This window comes from Gracilinanus agilis, chromosome 5, assembly GCF_016433145.1.
Source record: "Gracilinanus agilis isolate LMUSP501 chromosome 5, AgileGrace, whole genome shotgun sequence".
In the NCBI taxonomy this organism is placed as follows: Eukaryota; Metazoa; Chordata; class Mammalia; order Didelphimorphia; family Didelphidae; genus Gracilinanus; species Gracilinanus agilis.
In genome coordinates this window covers 247,950,211-247,969,868 of record NC_058134.1, presented here as the reverse complement: position 1 = coordinate 247,969,868, position 19,658 = coordinate 247,950,211, and the positions used below count along the sequence as shown (strand labels likewise).

Genomic DNA, 19,658 nt, shown 5'->3' with positions numbered 1-19,658 from the left:
ATATTGCTCTCAGTGCTCAACTCAGCCAGGACTTGTTGACCTTCATCCAGAAATAAACTCTATCCAGAAGATAGGAAGGGAAAGCCAGCTATACATTCACATTCAAGAATTCAAGAAGTTCCCTCCAAGAGGCAGGTCAAGACAATGACTGGAGCTGAAGGTGACTCCTGAGGCCCACTTTCTTCCTTGAATTTGTCTTCCTTCTTGAAGTCCAACTCCTTGAAGCCAGCTTCCTTCTTGGAGTCAACTTCCCTAACCCCAGAAATTCAGGGCCTTTTATAGTGGCTTCTTGTCTCTTCCCCTCTTCACAAGGGCCAATCACAACTTCAAAACTGCCTAGCACTGCCCTGGGTGCAGTGTTTGTGGGAACCACTTCTCACCTTCTGGAGAGGTGAATACTCATGGATTCCTGGCTGATAGAGGTGTGAATTCTCATTTCCTGGCTGAGTTGAAAGGGTGGAGAGCTCCTCTACCTAGTGCTAAGTAGGGTGTTCAAGCTTTTGTTGATTCAATTCAAAAGTAGACAAAGGAGAGTTAATCCTGTCTTCACAATCTAGTGAGGTACTAAGTAGGGGTACTTAAGTTTTTGTTAATCAAGTGTTAACTCAAAATAACAAAGGGAATAAAGGATTCCCTTTTACGGGACACACAGTCCTCTAAAGTAACAGTCCAGGGGTGTATCTAGAAATCCCAGTCCTCCTTCAGTGACTCAAACACCTCACTTTCCCCAAAAGACTTTAAATGTATTTTCAGTGACACCACACCAGCCAGAATTGAAGCATTCTTGCTGTAAGTGGCATTTGTCAGAAATGGTACTAAGTTGAAGAAAAGGAGAACTCTTAAGAAATAATACATTTCAGTTGACTTTATCACTGAATGTAACTTGAGGTCAAACTATTTTTAAGTCAATTGAAGTGCGAATTCAAGGATTTAAAATGTTTATATAAATCTTTTTGTATACTCTACCATCCTAAATTTACAATAAAAGTAAAAGAGGGAAAGAAACATTGTTTAGTAATTTAATATTATACCTCTTCTTTAGACTTCAGAATAGGAGATAAATGGAAGCCAACTTTAAGGAAGAAAAAAGGCTACAAGAAAGATGAATGACAAAAGAAAGAGAAAGAATTTAATTCTTCTCCTTTTTTTCCATCTTCCCCAGAGATAGTAATTAGATTATTTGGCTAATGGGGAAGAAGAAACTGAATCCACTCCTATTCAGGGCAATAGTTACTCCATTGATTAAAGAGACTGAAGGTTGTTTAAAGAATGATCTGTATGTGGGAAATGACTTCATTGAAACAAAAGATCAATAATATAAATGACTGTAATTTTAAGAAAATCAAAAAGCAGACAATATAGCTGACAGGAACTTACCTCTGTGAAAATAAATAAAACACATTTTAAGCCACCATGCTTCTGCACATGTATATATTAATCTGAGTGCATTTATCTTAGTATCAAGACATATTACTATGGAATAAAATTTAAAGTTATTTTGTGGAAACAGCTATTTTTTTCTTTTTGTAAGATTATGATTATTCCAAATGCTGTGGTACTATTTCTATTTTTTTTGTATTCAAATAAATCCAATGTAATGAGGTAATAATTATAGGTTAATCTTAGAACAAGACTCAAACAGGAGTTTCAGAGAATAAGGATGCTGTTGAGAATTTTTAAGATCTAGAAGAAGAATCACTCTCACATCACTAAGGAATGCATTCTCAGAAAACTCAGAGCATTTCACTTTTGTCTTTTTCTTTTTATCTAAAATAAGGTAGGCTTGGGACTCAGAAGAAAAATGAAAAAGAATGAAAGAATAAAAGAAAATTAAAAAGTAATGGAGGTTCAAATCATCACTGATTCAAGAAAAATGCAGGAGTTCTTAACCGTTTTCTCTTGTCTTTTCTTTAACATATTATTTATTTCTTCCTCAGTTGATGATGAAGAACATAACAGTGAGGATGTTCCTATTTCCAGTGAAAAAACTGAGCATAGCAAAGAGCTGACCTACCAATGGCTCCATACGCAAGTTGGGAGTTATGAAACAACCCTCCCCAAAAATGTGAAATGGTGAGGTCATTTCCTTTCTATTAGATTTTTGTCTTGTAAATACATCATGAAATGTGAAACTTCAGTTAATTGTGCTAAAACAAACATGACTTTATAGCCAAAGGCCAGTATACCACATGGTTAGGTTATGGAAAGACCCCATATAGAATTGATTTAATAACCTTTAAATGATCATGAAGAACTCAGTTTCCTTAATAATGGAAAGCCAATAGATAAACCACACAAGGAGCCATGCTTGATAAATGCAATGTATAGTATCCTTGAACTAAAACAAAAACAACCATCTGTGCCATCGGTTGTATTGTAGTCTGGGTACAATATAATGTATTAAAAGAGGCAAAAGAGAAAGGAGAAGAAAATGAAAGAAAAGGTGGGTGTCTGGGTCTCCATTAAACTAACACTAAAGAAAATTGAAGAACAACATTCTACACAGATTTTCAGAACATTTTTTTAACATGCACACAACACTTTATAGTGAAAGGAAATCTGACTTTTTTTAAATTTAAAAGTTCAAATACTAACACTACTACTTGTTCCCTTTGTGACTTAGGCAAAGTTCCAGAGCCTCTCTAAGTTTTCACTACTCAAATAAGAAGGTTAATAAACAAGACAATCTCTAATGTCCTTTACCACTTGAAGTCCTATGATCCTCTTATTCTATGTACAGACAGATGTTGCAGATATAAAACAGTCATGTATCCAAATACAGAAGCTGGTTTTGAAATATTAGGTCTGTATTTCTTGTCATTGTTGATTATAAAGCAAATTGAATGAATGCAAAAGCCTATATTTATGCAGTCTTAAGTTTAACAGCAAGAGAATCAGAATATGCAAAAATGTAACTTCTCTAAATAATATATATTAATTTATTCTACTCATATGTGGTCAATTCTCTCCATGTAATTCCTGTTAAAGAAAATAGAAATCATGTGCTTGGAAAAATGAAAGAATCAGATTGCATCAGCATTTTGTATTCTGAATCAGTATTACCATATTTTATTTTGAGCCAAAGAAGTAGGGAAAAGTTCCTGACATTAGTATAATTTTTAAGGCTCATTATTATTTCACTAAGGATTCTGTGCAATTATCATGTCTGTTTTATTTTATTTTCATGCTGGATAATATCAACTACATCTTATGTATACCATATGAATAGCACCAATAATATACACATATGATAGATAGTTCTCTAACTATACTACCTAAATATAAAAATCTACTGCAAAACTTTGTATAGCTATGAGTATAGGTAATTCTGGAAGATTTTTGAATGTCAAAGTTGAACAAAATTTTACTTATTTTTTTCCAAATGAAAACATAAGAAATAGGTTTTCATACATTTTATTATTTTCTATGATATTATAAAAGACTAGCTAATGGTCTTTTAAGGAAAAATATTTTATGGAAGGTAAGTAGAGATTTTTCCCAATTTTAGAAATGAAGTTCACTATATGCATTAGGAGAATGCATGAAATTTCCTACAGATGTTTCAAACTAAAAGACATTTCCCCCCCCTCCAAAATTAAAGCAATGTAAGTTAACTGAAATAAATATAGAAATTTCTATATTTTGCAAGAATTATCCATTTTTGTCTTTTGGTTGTCTTTTTAGATTTTTATTAGGGAGACTAAAATTATTTTTAGAATTTTTAATTTCATGCTACTTTCAAGTAAAAGCTGTTCATAAATTGAAATCTTAAAACTGTTTTATTTCTTCAAAAATATAAGTTAATGAAATTTTCAATTCCTTGATCAAAATAATTCTATAAAAAATTAAAAATATAATTCCATTATATAATCTGCTCTATATAAATATAAAACATTTTCTGTTTTTGTTACTATACAGCCAGTCTCACTTCTTGCCTGTGTTAGATCCAGATGTACTTAATGGTGGGCGAGTTCAGCTTGTGGTAAGAAATGTGTTTAAAGTTACAATAAGATGTTGCAGACACCAATATTCAATAACTGTCATTTAAAAATATGTCTATAATTTGTTTAAACTACAAAAATGTCACAACTGCAACCACTTCTGAACAATATCAAAATAACATTGAGATAATACTTTCAAAAGTTTTAATATGTGTATTTTCATTCATACATTTTAAAGATAATGTAATTTCATTAATACATTATTAAAATAATGTTATTTTCATTATTTTGACATGACGGCTTGGTGTGTACCATCGTATCCCTAAAAACTGGAATTCAATCAATTTGGAGGAAATTGTGGTTAAATAAATTATTTCTTTGATTTATTTTGAATGAATACATTACATAGTTAATAGTAAACTAAATCTAGTTAATTAAATTTCATGGCAGTGATACTTTTTATCTCTCATATGGTCTGAAATTGGTGTAAGAAATAACATTTTTTTCTCATCACATATTGTGAATTGTTTTTGTTCCTTAAACATTTTTGAAATTTTGTTGAATTTTGTTCTTGAATTGTTCCTCAACAATTGAAATATATTTGTATAATTTTAATTCATATACAGAAGTACATGACAAAACTAGCAGTGGAATTAAGTCCAATGGATTACATGTATTTAAATGAGTTTTCTTGTACTAATGTCATTGTTCATAACAATCTGTAGGCTGCTCATATCTACCATGTGTCTTTCCTATACTCTTTAATATATTTGTGTTTTATGCCTCTAATATTATTATTATCCAAGATTCACAGTATCACTTGGAGAATCCCAGTATTGAAGAAATGAATTTTTGCCCGAGGAATCAATTTAAGAGACTAAAGTTAGTTGCATTTGGTTTCTCAAATTCAGGCATTATTCAGTTCTGGGTCCAACCATTTGTCCATTATCCACATTTTGATAGGATAACTCAGTGGATCTCACCATCTAACCATATGTCATAATTTGACACCGCTTTTCATCCACTCTCTCTTGTAATATAGACAGTTAGACCAATCTCTTTCACATTGGTACTGGTATCACTGAGTAAGATTTGTAGTATTCTAAAGCCCAATGTAATCTTGATGATGTCATTGGCAAAGAGGAGCACTTGGAATACATTACAATCAGTAAGAAAGCTTTTGTTTGCTTATTTGTGTTTCTTTTTCTTTTCTTCTGTTTTCTCCCCTCCCCTCCTTTTCTTTTCTTTTCTTTTCTTTTCTTTTCTTTTCTTTTCTTTTCTTTTCTTTTCTCTTCTCTTCTCTTCTCTTCTCTTCTCTTCTCTTCTCTTCTCTTCTCTTCTCTTCTCTTCTCTTCTCTTCTCTTCTCTTCTCTTCTCTTCTCTAACATAGGGCCAGTTTCCTTAGAATCAGTGAGCACACTATGGTCCCCCAGACAAGGCTCAGACTGTATTCATGGATGCAACTGCAGCTTCCTTGGTTTTGTAAGTGCTGTTTGATGCTTTGCAATTTAGGAAGCAGAGCAGAAGTTGTAGCTGGGGTATTCTTTCATTGGTGATGTGGAGGCAGGCAAAGCTCACCATAAAGTGAGCAAGCAGACACTTGTGGCTGAAGGTTGCATGTCTGGTTACTGAACTAACAAAAGTCTGCCTGAGCAAGAAGTTAATGTTGGGGACAGGCATTCTTGAACATGTCGCTAAAAGGACAAGAATCAGGAGTAATACTGAAAATCGAACCCTTGTTCAAAACTATAGTCATGATTGGCATTGATAGAGCATTTCAAGGTTTGCAAAAAGCTTTACAGATACTAATTGATTCTCACAACCACCGAGGAAATAGGCACTATTATCCCCATATTATAGATGAGAAAACAGTGACTTACAGAAATTAAGAGACTTGCCCAAGGTTACACAACTAGTCAATGTCTGAGGCTGGTTTTGAATTCAGATCTTTCTGACTCCATGTCCATTGCTCTGTACACGGAACCAAGAAACATACCAACTTACCAGCAAGAAAAAGGCTTTCCTAGATCCTCTCTGAGTAAATATGTAAGAAATAGAATAAATATCTAGGTGATATTTACCACTAGCCAGTATATATTTCAATGCCTCTAGAACCAAAATCAAATCCAAGAATTCTAGTAGGATACAAAGTTTTCAAGGTTTTATTACTAATCTATTGCAGTGTGTTGGAATATTACATTTTGGCAGATCCACAACTCTTCAGTTGTAGGTATTGCCACCCCTAGGGCCCTCTTGCTTTCCCTAATCCCTTTTTATCTGGAAAGTACCCATAGCCAGTCATCCTCATTGTTTTTCATTGGAGTAACTGACTCTTTATGGTGATAGACAGGCACATTTGCTGAAAATAAATGTTGGCATTTAGCACCTCCTTTGAGGTTTTTCACCAGAAAGTTGTCCCCTAAGGAGGTAGAATTTTTTTCACTGTCACAACTGATAAAGCCTAAAAAAGAGAGAAACCAAGATCTGAATAGTAAAAGGAAATCACAATCCACTGAAGTACTTAATTGTACAATCTGGCACACTATTGTATTAGATGGTGCCATTTAAATATTTAGTGGTGCCATTACTCCACTTGTGATTAAATAAAATTATCCCAAATATTGAATATCATAGAATTTTATATAATACCCACTTCTGCATGATCTATATAAGAAGAGGCAGAAATGAATATTATACAAAATTAGACAAGTTCTAAGGAAAGCCTGCTAGACTGCACTATTGAGTCAAATGGCACCTTAAAATCCAAATTAATAATGTATGATCTTAGAATCCTTAACTCTAGAAGCCATTGTTCAATTGTGGAGAATGATCTGATTTAGAAGAATGATCTCTCCATCTGCTATGGTTTCCTTACCCATTTTATTAGGACTGAAAGAGATACTGCCTTTTCTCAAGGAGTATGGGTTGGTCTTTATGACTCAGTTCTGTCTTTTTTTTTTTTAAGTACAAGTAGCTTTTGTCACTTGGAAAGTAGGCAGGACCACATACTGCTGGTGATGCTCTTTGGTCCTTTCATTTCTCTTTCTGAGAAATTCTGAGAAAGTCCAAAAATATCCCTCCCAGAAGAATCCTGGTTCCAGAATGCATACCTAGAATAAACTATGGGAGAAGGAAGTACAGAGAGGGTACTTGCATTGGTGAGTTCAGCCATTTTGAAAGGTCAGGTCAAGCCAGTGCCAGGATATTTACACCATCTAATGGTGGAATTTTGCCATTCCAAGAAAAGTTTACCTGGGCACGTCCTGTGCCATCTTGGAGTGGAACAGATGAGAGGAATCATGATTTGGTCATATAGACTCCTGGACATTCGGTAAGGATGGATCCCAGAATGCCATGAACAGTGTCCTCCATCCTTGTTCGTTCCCTGTAATCTTGTGCTGAGAAAGGGTAGAGTTTGTGGAAGATTGGCTGCCCCCACCCCAGATGGCATGACCATCTTCGAGTCTGTTTCCTTTAAATATACTCCCGAAATGTCTGTCTTCTCCATGCGTCTCACGTGGCCGTGGTGACTTAAACAACATTTAAACAACCCGTGTTTTTGTGGCAGATCCTATCAGATGAGATATTATCAGATAAAATATGTAGCCTACGGGCTACATATGAAACACAGTTTCAGCCCTTGAAAGACGTCCCCCGGATGCTAGAGTCTCCCCTAGAGCTCCTCCACACACTAGCAGCTGAGCGCCAAGTGTTAGCCCAGAATTCCAGCAGTCCCTGCGGCTGGCAGGGGCCTCCTTTGGCCAGCACCCCAGTTCGCTCCATGCTTGAGCTCCCTGTGGCTGGGCGCCGTCCTCTGCCTGCTAGTCTCCAGGTGTGCAGGACCCAGAAGAGCAGTGAGATGGCCAGAAGAGTTCCGTGCCAGACCTGGCCATCACAGCACTCATCAGCACCCAGACCCTCCTCCGTAACCGTGGCGCGGTGGGTGCCATTTGTCATGCCTGGCTTGGAAGCTGACGACTCGCCACTCCACGTCTCTTAACCTATCGTGCAGGATTCCCACAGTAACAGGAAAAGCTCCCCTTCCTATCTGCGTCCCCGGAAGATGCCGAGGCGGAGGAGACAACAGGATCCCATACTTAAAACCGCCGGGAACATTAGAAATCATTCGGTCCCACCTCTTTAGTTTATAAAAGAAGGAACCTACTTCTCCTGGTCCAACCACACTCGCTGCTCTCCTGAAGATCTGGGCAAGCCGCGATGCCATCCTCATCTCTGAAGACCCCCTTTAGCTCCCCCCAACCTGCTCGTGGGCAGCAGCAGGAAGACAGAGCCACAATGCCTGCCTTCCTTCTCCTTAACAAAGTGAAACTGGTGGCCCAGCTAGGCGGAGGGTACCCACTACGGGCCGGACGCTGGGCCCAATTCCCTCTCTAATGTAGCTATCCCAAAGCCTCACGTGATCCTAAGCCTTGTCGTCACAGCCTTTTATATATTGTATCTTAGGTGAGTTCTTTGAGAACGGGGAATATGTTAAGTTTTCTATTTGTACCCCCAATCCTTTGCTTGGTGCTTGGCACATTTCATTCCAACTAACTGAGCCCCAGATATGTTGAGTAACTTGTCCAAAGTCATACCTACTTTTTGTGACTAAATGGTATAATCAGGATGTGATCCCAAATCCTTTAACTCCAAACCCTCAGTATTCTTTCTTTAAAAAAACAACTATATTCTATATTCATCAACACAAATCAAATAACTAACAAAGAAGACTAGGAAAACAAATCCATTCCATTTTTGTTTTTTTAATCTTCATAGCAACTTTAATATTCCATCTTATTTGTATTCCCTTCTGTTTTTTCTATGTATTCTGTTCAATTTTTCTTTTAATTTTGATGTTATTTGCCGTTTTAATCACTGTGTATATTGTTCTTCTGGTTCTCTTTTCTTTACATTACATCACTTCAAATGGCTTGCGATATTTGTGTTCTTTATATTTGCCATTTCTTATGCCATAAAAATATTCTGTTACTTTTATATAACACAATTTATTTAAATTTTTACAAGAGTACGTTAATAAAATATTTAAAAATTGTTTCCCAACAATTTTTGTCCATTCATGGTCTCTCCTTCCTGCCACTCCTCCACCCTCCCCAAGATAGCAGGTAATATAATAAAGAGTTTATCATATTGGGAAATGACACCTATCACGGATGCCAAAGAAAAATTCATGGCAGAAATACAGTGAAGAATAGCATGCTTCAATCTTCAGTCAGACTCTATCAGTTCCTTCTTTGGCAGTAGATAGCCTTTCTTGTCATAAGTCCTTTGGAGTAGTCCTGAATCCTTACATTACTGATAATAGTTAAGTCACTCACAGTTGATCATTGCACATTATTGCTGTTATTGTGTACAACATTCTCCCATATGCTCCAATTTATTTAGCTATTCCTTCATCATTGGACACATGGAGTTTTTCCATCATTCATTCTACTACAACTAGGTTTACAGATTGTAAATTATGGAGAGAGTTATTGATACTAATAACCAGAAAAGGGTGGGGTCCCAAGGATCAAACTGGGGAATGGGTGGAGGACATACCTGCCTTTTGCTAGTAAACAACAGATGGAAAGATCAGAGTATCCTTCCTTTAATGAAGGAGTGGTGGAGTACTCTTAAAAGTCCTGAAAAAAAAATGAATATGGAGGCAAAGAAACACAGCTTAAGTATTATGCTGGAGATAAATATCTGAGGCACAAGATCTCCACCCATGTTGGGGGGAAGCAAGTATTCAAGCTAGTGGGGAACAGGAGCATAATTGTCAAACCAGCCCATCTTGAATAAGATTTTATAGTATAAATGTGAGAGTAAAGGACTGAACAAGGTTAGTATCTAAGAAACTAGCAATGGCTCAGCTGTGATATTCTGTGTTCCTCACTTGCCTGTCTGCTGTTTTTGTTTCTTTTAAAATTAAATTTATTTTCTATCAACAAAACCTTTTGTTGCCTCCCACTTCTAACTTCCCCTAAGTTGAAAAAGAAGATGGGGAATGTTTTACTTGAATATATATATATTACTTGAATATATATATTCAAGTAAAACATTCCTTCCTTTGGTCACATCAAAAAAATATGTGTCCATCTACATTCTGATTCTATCACCTGTTCATTAGGTGATAGATATTAGGAAATATAAGTAGTATGTTTGATCTTGAGCCTTCTGGAATCATGGCTTGTCATTGAGTTGAGCAGAATTCCCAAGTTTCAAACTTTCTTGTCTTTATAATGCTGTTATTGTATAAATTGTTCTGGTTCTGATTACTCCTCTCTGCATCAGTTTATATGTCTCCTTAGGTTTTTCTGAAACCATCTCCTTTATCATTTATTTCAGCATGAGTATTGCATCATATTTATATGCCATAACTTGTTCAACCATTCCTCAATTGATGGAGTTTTTTCCCCCTTTGTTGCCAATTCTCTGCCCCTGGGTGGATGGGGGAAGCTGCTAGAAATTTGTTTTTACATCTTCTGAGGGAATTTTTGCATAGATATTCTCCCTTCCTTTTAATAGTTCATATTAAGTGAAATTTATGTATCAAACATTTCCTTCACCCCTTCTTCCTTGTATGTGTATGTAGATTTCTACTTTTGTATCCCAATCTTGTGAAGAAAATTTCCCTACCTTTACCTTTCTTCTCCTTCCTCCCCACTCAGTGTATTCCATTCCCCTTCCCATTCTATCTTTCTTTCAAGATAATCAAAATATAACAGAATTACTCTCAGTCCCTGTATCTAACTAGATTATCTCTATGACTTCTGAAAATGAGATTCTGGCAAGGAGACATGCATTTCCTCCCCATATTATAATATACACAATTTTTCTTTCTTTAGTTCTTTATGATTATTTGCTCATGTTTACCTTTTCATATTTTTCTTGATCCCTGTGTTTGCATTTAAATATTTCTTTAAGCAGCTCTGGTGTTTTCATCAGGAATGCTCTTCTTCTTCATTAAAGATCTATTTCCCCCCTATAGAATTATACTGAGTTTTACAGGTTATTATAAGTTATACTATTATTATAATAGTAAATTATTATAGGGCAGTGAAGATGAACCTTTTAGAGCTGGAGTGCCAGGCCCCACCCCCAACCCACCCTCCAGACCAACTGCTGTACCTGCCCCCCTGAGACCTTGTGCCATGCTCCTCCCCCCATTAAGTGTAGGGTGCTCCCCCCCCTTACCCCACACAGGGGAGGGAAGAAATGCTCCCAATGGGCTGCTGGATAGAGGAGTGGGTGAAATGAGGAATGTTCTAAGGAGTGTAGAGACGGGCCCTGAGCATTCTTCTCCCATCCAGCTTTGCCGCCTGTGAGCTACCCACCTTATTCTCTGTGAGCTCCCATTGGGCTGCTGGTCAAAGGAGAAGGTGATATGAAAAAAATATCAGGCACAGTGGAGAGGGGGAGGGGAGCACCTCCCCCCAGTCCCTCTGCCTTTCTAGTAATGACCTCTGGGGGCGGGGATTGGCTGTGTGCCCACAGAGAGTGCTCTGCATGCCATTTTTGGCACCTGTGCCATAGGTTCGTCATCATCGTTCTAGGAGTTAAGCGTAGATATCTGCCCTCTGTAATATCATATTCCAAGCTTTCCACTCCTTTAGAGTGATGATTGATACATAATATGTAAACCTGAATGTGACTGCTAGAAATTTAATTCTTTCTAACTGCTTCCAGTTTTTTTTCTTTGGCCTAGAAGGTCTAGATTTTTGCTGAGAGCTTCTCAGAGCTTTCATTTGGGAAATTTCAGGAAATGACCAATAGATCCTTTCTATTTGTACTTGTTCTCTGTCTCTGAAAGACCTTAGTAGTTTTCTTTTAAAATTTCTTGAATATGATATCTAGGTGCTTTTTGTTGTTGTTGTTATGGCTTTTAATTAGTTATCTCTCCTTGATCAGTTTTCCATGTCACAAATTTTTGCTGCTAGATACTATATATTTCCTTCTATTTTTCAGTCTTTGGTTTAATATTTTATAATGCTTTGCAGGCTCTCTACTTTTCTTTGGTCCATTCTAATTTTCAGAGAGTTTGTTGATTGAGCAAGGTTTTATACCTCTTTATAGCAATCTATTAATTCTTTTTACATTTCTTTCTTTCAGAGATCTCCTTTTCTCCCATTTTCCCCCTCTAGCACTATATTTTCATTTATTGAAAAAAATTAAGCTCTTTAAACTCATTATCTTTTTCAAGAATTATTGTTGAGCTTGTACCCAAACTGTGTTTTTGGTTCAGGTTTGTTTATTAATGTTCCGCAGTCATTACCTTCTGATTTTTGTGTCTTGACTGTTCCTATCACCATAATAATTTTGCATTCTTTTTAAATTATTTACTCATTCTTCCAATCTACTTCTTGTCCTTATACTTTGTGTTAAAGCCAGGCTCTTTGAAATTCTAGTATGAATATCTAGGCTGACCTTATGTCCTCTAGATTGCTACTATAGTCAACCTGGGCTGGAAGATGACTTCATTATGATTTTTTTATTGGATTTCTCAATTAGGATTTGGTTTGGTACTTTTCTAGGAATTTTTCAAGGAAATGAGTTTGGAGAGGAACCAACTGTACTTCCTGTTATTCCACTGTGATTTCACTCGTTCTTATCTGTTGTTTTTTATGGGTCTGAGATGACCCTCTGAGAATATAGTCAATAGCTCTTGAGGTACATCTTGACCTCCCTAGCATATGTCAAAATAGCACTTTGCATAAAGGACTCACTAAATAAATGTGTGTTGTCTTCCTAGGAAATGGTAACAATAATTCAGAGGAATTCAGAGGATATAGAATTTTAAAAGAAGTCTAGAAATCCTGAAGTTATTCTCCTGTTTTTCATGTAGCATCCTCCTATGTAATAATCTATCTCCTTCCCCTCCCCCCCTACAAATTCAAATTTGCCCAGGCATGTTGAAAACTGGGTCCCTGAAAATATATAAGACTAATAAAATATATCATAGTTATAGTCTCTATGATACAGCCTTCTTTCTGGTGTTCCCTCCCCCAACTCACATTCTTACTCTTCTTTGAGTCCCTAGAACATGGCCACTGCCTAGGGATTAGAGATTATCTGTGACTCACATGTGTAAAAACTATAACTCATGAGCCCCTATTGGATTATTTTTACTAAAACAGCATAATGAGAACAGTAGCTATGCAGCATTCCTCTCATGAACCTGAGGTTCATTCTCCCACAAATATCTACCTATTTTCAGTGTAAAGATTATGCATAAATTCAGAACACACTGGTAGTGAGGGACATGTGTGGGGAACATGTGGTGCAAAGGCCATTTTCGCCTCCAGTGTTGTGGTGCCCTCGGATCTCTTCTCTTGGTGTTCTCATATTGCTCCCCTCTGGGCACAGCGTCTCTGCTGGGTAAATCACTCATCTGGGAAGCCTGAGCCCACTTCTTTCCACAGCTTAACTCCCAACTGCTAAGGCTAATTCTTCCCTGAATCCATTGTTGACTCTCTTCTCTGCGGCAAGGCTTCACATTCCTCCAGGCTGCTGCTTCCTGCCAGCCCCCAATGGTCGGTCCCTTCACTCTTTTCCCTTCCTGGCTGGACTTGCTGTCTCTTTCTAGACAGGTAGCCCCGCTCGGCAGGAGGGAGCAGGGGAAAGAAGCGTGGAAGGCACATTCCACAAAGCTGGACTGGCAAGCGCGAGGAGTGGGAGCAGTGCTTGATCAGCCAATGGCACGCTGCCCTTCTCATTTGATCAGGAAAAGGGAATAGTTTAAAAAGGAATGGTGGAACCTGGACACATCTTTGTACTTCCTTTAGCATATTCATACAGCAACACCTCTGTGGTCTATTCAGCACTTTCTATCATGCTATCAACTGGTCTGGGAAGGAAAACCAGTTGTCCCCAGCCCCACTACCTATCTATGAAGAAACTGAGATGATTCACCCAAAGTCTTACAGGTAATTTGAAAAAATTGAAATTTGAATCCACGTCCCAAGACTCTAAAGCCATGATATGCCTCGGGTCCATTTCATTCCTTCCTTATGCCTTTGGTTTGCCAGCATGTTCTAATTCTTTTAAGAGAAAAAGACCCTAATCTTATGGCCACGACATTTTCTGAATAGTTTAAAAACATTCTTTAGTCTTTTTTCAAAATTCTCTGGTCCAGTCAGATTATCCAATGCATCCGTCACTCGCTTCTCCTGTGAAATCCTTGTGTCAGAGAGTTTGTTGTCATATTTAGCAGACCGTATATAATTCTTAGAGTTTCTCTCCTTCATCCCCTGAAGTGGGTGTTGGATAATAAAGCACAATTATTTTCCTGGTAGCCTATTTTTTTAGATTAATTATAAGCATCATAGGATAGGTTAAACAAGTATCCACATATTCAAATGATAATTTTTATTTTCTTTGGGTACACAATGGACCAATTCTGCCAGCTCCATTATTTGCCATTTCAAAAATTCAATTCCTGGTTGATGGTCTGGGAGTCAAAATTAATTTTTCCATAGAACCATCCTAATGAGTGGAAACATCCCACAAAAGAAAATGTTTAACCAAGAGTATATTGCTAAACTCTATGATTAATACTATGATTGCAATTTCTTGGAGCAAGAAACTGAATAAAGGGAAAAGGAGAAGAGATATTCTTTTTTCGTAAATGAAATATTTTTAGAATGAAGGACAGACCCTACTAGGCAAAATTTTGAAATGGATGTTTTGTCTTTAAGAACCCTCTCTTTGAATTCCTATAGCAATTCCCCTCCCCTAACACAATCTGGTAATTAAGACTGTGAACTCATGGCTATGAAACCTGAAGGAAAACACCTCCTGGGACAAAATGAGACCTAAGTCTAAGCTGCCTTCTAAGAGAAGAAGACACGAGAATCAGGAACCAGATTTGCTCAGGAATGCCAACATCTTAAGAGCTGACGTGAAACTAGAAAGTGAGTATGATGAAAGTAAAGGGTTTCAAGCTGGGAGAAACAATGAAGTGCCTGTATGACCTGCAGCAAGTAAATTCTCTAAACTCTGGCCCTGAGTTGCTCATCTATAAAGTTAAGGGTTTGAACTAGCTGGCCTCTGAGCTGATTTGCAGGCCCAAGTCTATGATCCTACGTAGTCATGAAGTTCATACTCCTAGCAATGTCTGAGATTATCTCCAGAGAAGATGGTGTCGTCTTGTTCTCCTCACCTAACATTCACATTCCATTTTGTCAATCCAAGTTAGGGGTGAGATAGGACATAATCTGATTGATTGAAAGAATAGCTTGGTGTAATGGAAAAAGACCTGAGCACACGTGAGCCCTGAGAACCGTGTTCTAATCCTGCTTTTTACTCTGCTGTGTTTTGACTTCACTGAATTTCAGCTTCTTCACAAGGCACACAAAAATGTCATCTTATGTAGCTGTTAAGAGGAAAACTTATTGTAGACTCTAAAGCATAAAATAAATGTGAGTTACTAATTCACAGTAAAGTTTAAATAAGTGATAGCCCCTTAACTCTCCTAAAGATATATGTATTTTATTTACTTTTTTTGCTTTTAATTTTTATTGTTTTTCCTTTCTACATTACATGGAGATGCATTTTTTAATAATCATTTTCTGAGATATTACAATTCATGTTCTTTCCCTCTCCTCCCCACTCCCCGAGACGGCAGATAATATGGTGTAAGTTATTTAAGTGCTATCATGAAATACTGAAATACTTATTACCATGATCATCATGTTGTGAAAGAACATGCTATTTATACAAAAAAAAAAACTCATGAAGGAAATAAAGTGAAAATATGGTATGCTTCAATCTGCATTCAGATTCCTTAAGTTCTTTCTATGGAGATAGATTGTTAACCCTAATGATTCTTAAATAAATGGAATTTCAAGGAATTAAGGGAATAAAAATTCCAGGTAGGGAGAATATAATAGGAAGCCACTCTGTAGGCAGAACAGCTCTAAGAAAGCTTTTTTCCCCCTAAACTTGTCCAATTTTTGCCACCTTTTGCCTCCTGGCACTTAGAGACAGCTGTTTGTATAGAACTATCCAGCTACAGTCATTTGAAAAGGAGCTGAATGTCAGAGCTAACTGAACTGAGCATAAGAACATACACACACCCAGGAAAGAAAGATGAATACAGAAATCTGAGGGTTTGGGCGGTTTCGGGGGGAAGATTCAGGCACTAGTTGTTCTTCTGGTTTTGAACCCTGAATTCACACTTTGGTTATTTAAAATTTTTTTCAATAAATTTTTTGGTACCAACCCCATTTCCTATCTGAATAATATCTTCTTATCTTTGCTCCCTCAAATTGGCATCTAAGAATTATGCTATGCCATTGGTTGACTCTAGTTTATTGTATACTATTGTATCAAAATCTTTTTTTCTCCCCTCTGATGCAAAGGTCAATCTACCCTTGACCTCACTCTTAAAGCAAGACAGATTGTGTCACTCTCCTGGTCATTAAACTCCAGTAGCTCTCTATTACTTCTTTGATAGAATCTAGACTCTTCTGTGTGGCGTTTAAAGCTTTTTGTCATCTGGCTTTCATCTACTTTCCTCACCCTATAATTATGTTACTCCCTTTTATGTACTTTACTGTTAAAACAAACTGGTCTTCCTCACATACAATATTCTAGGCGTTATAGTATAGTGGAAAGAAACTGGCTCTGAAGTCAAGAGGAGCTGAGTTCAAATCTTACCTCCCACATTTACTTACCCAGATGATCATGCACAGGTCACTCAGTCATCTCCTTGGATCTCAGCTTCCTCATTCAAAAAACGAGAGTAATGACTAGAAAGCCTGTCAGATCCCTTCTGGCTCTAAATTATCTACTCTTCTCTCTTCATGTCTGCATTGACTTTCTCTCATACCTGAAATGTGCTCCCTTATTTCTACCACCTCTTAGAGTCCTTAGTTTTTTTCTGTAATAAATGAAAAGTGGAATTATTAAATGTAATATTAATAAAATATTGTGGTCACCATTATAAAATTTACTCTCAAATCAAGAGTCTGTTAATAGCTCTGAACAATGTAATTTTAATAAAAATGGAGATATATGAAAAAGGGAAATGAAGGAAGGGGACAGAAAATCTCGCCCATCTAGAAAAATACCTAAGCTGAAATCCCAAGCCCACTAAGCTGCCGAGAGAGAGAGAGAGAGAGAGAGAGAGAGAGAGAGAGAGAGAGAGAGAGAGAGAGAGAGAGAGAGAGCATCCTCTATGCTCCTATGTCCCACAACATACACACACAAAATATGGGTGTGGGCAGGGCAAACTTAGGGAGTGACTTCTATCATCACACTTTGAAGTTCACTTTCCCACATGAGGCTTTTCCAGGTCAACCTAGTTGCTAGGATGTTCTCTTTCCTCTAAAACATTATCATGTAGGCATGTATATAGACCTCGATTCTTTATAATATATATACAGATGTGCATATATAATCTAACCATACACATACACACCTGTATATATAATTAGATGATGTATGGTATAGGAAATAGAAGGCTGGCCTTGGTACCAGGTTCTAGTTTCACATTCTTCCTCTGACATAACCAGGCTGTGTGGCCCTTGGGCAAGTTATTTAGCCTCTCAGCTTTCTAGGTAACTCATAATCAATCATTAAACATTTATTAAATCCCTGCTATATTCTAGGTACTGTGCTGAACGCTGGGAATACAAAAAAAAAGAGGCAAAAAACATTCCCTGCCCTCAAAGATCTCACCATTAATGAGGGAAGACAAACAAATACCTGTGTACAAAGCAAGCTATATACCAGATAACTAGGAAATTATTAACAGAAGGAAGATACTAGAATTAGGTTAGGCTTCCTGTAGAAGGTAGAATTTTGGTTGGGACTTAAAGGAAGGCAAGTCAGATCAGGAGTTGGAGCAGAGGAGGGAAAGCATTCCAGGTATGGAACAGCCAGGAGAGCGTACCAGAGCCAGGAGATATGGAGCTTCCTATATCAGAGACCAGTGTCACTGGTTGGAAGAGTGCCTTTCAGGGAGTAAGGTGGGGGGGGAAGGCTTGGAAAGGTAAGAGAGGGCTAGGCTATAAAGGGCTTTGACAGGACATTTTGTATTTGCTTCTGGAGACAATAGAAAGACATTTGGTTTATTGACTGGGAGGTAACATGACCTGCATTTTAGGAAAATCACTTTATTTGCTGAATGGAGAAGGGATTGGCTTGGGAGAGACTTGAGCCAGGCAAACCTACCATAAGGCTATTGCGATCATCAAGATATGAGTTGAGGAGCCCCTGCACCGTGGCAGTGGCAGTATGGGAGAAGAGAAGGGGGAATATTTCAGAGATTTTGCAAAGATAAACAAGTTCTTGGCAGCAGCTTGAATATTGGGGTTGGGGAGGGGAAGATAAGAGTCTAGAAAGAGCCCTCTATTTGAAGCCTGAGGGATGGGGAGGAAGATGCTGACCTCTCTCTGGTAGGGAAGGTAGGAGGCAGGGCTCCTTAGAGGGAAAGATGTTTGGGATACACTGAGTTTAAGGTGTCTGTGGGACATTCAGGTCTGGATGTCTGAAAGGCAAGTGGAGATTCAAGAGATGGGGTCCTATAAGATAGATTCAAGAATGATCTACTTAGAAATGGTCATTAAGTCATAGAAGTGATGAGAGCGTTTTAAGGTTTGCAAAGTGTTGTGCAGTTGTTTTCTCATCTGATGCTCATCACGATGGCGTGGGGTGTTATTATTTTCCCATTTTACAGTGGAAGAACCGGTGGTAGACAGACGTTAAATGAAAATGTACAGGGTTTCATAGTGAATAAGTATCCAAGTCAGGATTTGAACTAGGGTCTTCCTGAATCCACATTCAACACTCTTACCCATTACCCTGGAAAGCCAATAAAATCATGAGTCTAGTCCTCACCTCCCAGACACCCTCTTTTGTATGTACTTTTCCTACATATATAATAGATTCTTCTGTGTAGACAAGTTGTCTCCTAATAAACTTCTTGAGAACGAGGTTCTTTCATGTATGCTTTTACATTTAGCGTTCCTAACATCCTAAGTGGTGACACACAGTAGGTGCTTGACAAAAGCTGGCTGGTGGAGGCAGGGCTCCCTGTCGTCCTAGCTAAGTGGAGCTAGATCTTAAACTCGGGACTGGGCTGCACTATGACAGCTGGGTGTCCTGGATTAAGGATGTGACTGGGTCTTTTTTATATGTCTAGCACTTAATGTCTGTAGATACACTGTAGATACCTAGTAAATGTTTATTGTTTAAGTTGGGCATTAACATGGTGAACCACCAGGTTACCAAAGGAGGAGGGGTGAACCAGCCCCGATGAGAAATGGAGAAGGTCAAAATTCCCGTCCTGGTCAGTGCCAAGATCTTGCCTGTGAATAGCCCCTCTACTATGACAGTGAGACAGAGTCTCTCTATCTTGAGAGGCAGCATGGCATGGGAGACAGAGTGTTCGGCTTGGAGGCCAGAAGGTCTGGGTACAAACCCTATCTTAAACACTTATCTGGGTGACCTGGGCAAGTCATTTGAATTCTCTTGGCCTTAGTTGTATATCTGTAAAATGGGGGGAAGGGGAAATGAACTTAATGACAAAGATCCTTCCTCACTCTAAATCTGTGACCCTGTAAAGACCTTCCCTGCATGGGGACTTCTAGTCTTGCCTTGCTCTCTAGGTTTCTTTTTTCATGAATCCTATATATAGTTGTATCCCTAAGCAACCCTGAAACTTTAGTTTTCTTTTGCTTAATTCTCTTTTCCATTTCTTCCTCTCTGAAC

At 37.8% G+C, this 19,658-nt stretch overlaps 1 protein-coding gene across 1 annotated transcript in view; it reads left to right on the top strand.

The window, feature by feature from the left end:
• The window catches only part of LRRIQ1 (leucine rich repeats and IQ motif containing 1), a 239,679-nt gene that overhangs the window by 192,891 nt on the left and 27,130 nt on the right, over positions 1 to 19,658 (top strand). Inside the window, exons 30-31 of the mRNA XM_044679173.1 lie at positions 1,938 to 2,073; positions 3,919 to 3,982. Of these exons, the coding sequence (XP_044535108.1) occupies positions 1,938 to 2,073; positions 3,919 to 3,982 (200 nt within the window). The remainder of the gene's footprint in view (positions 1 to 1,937; positions 2,074 to 3,918; positions 3,983 to 19,658) is intronic.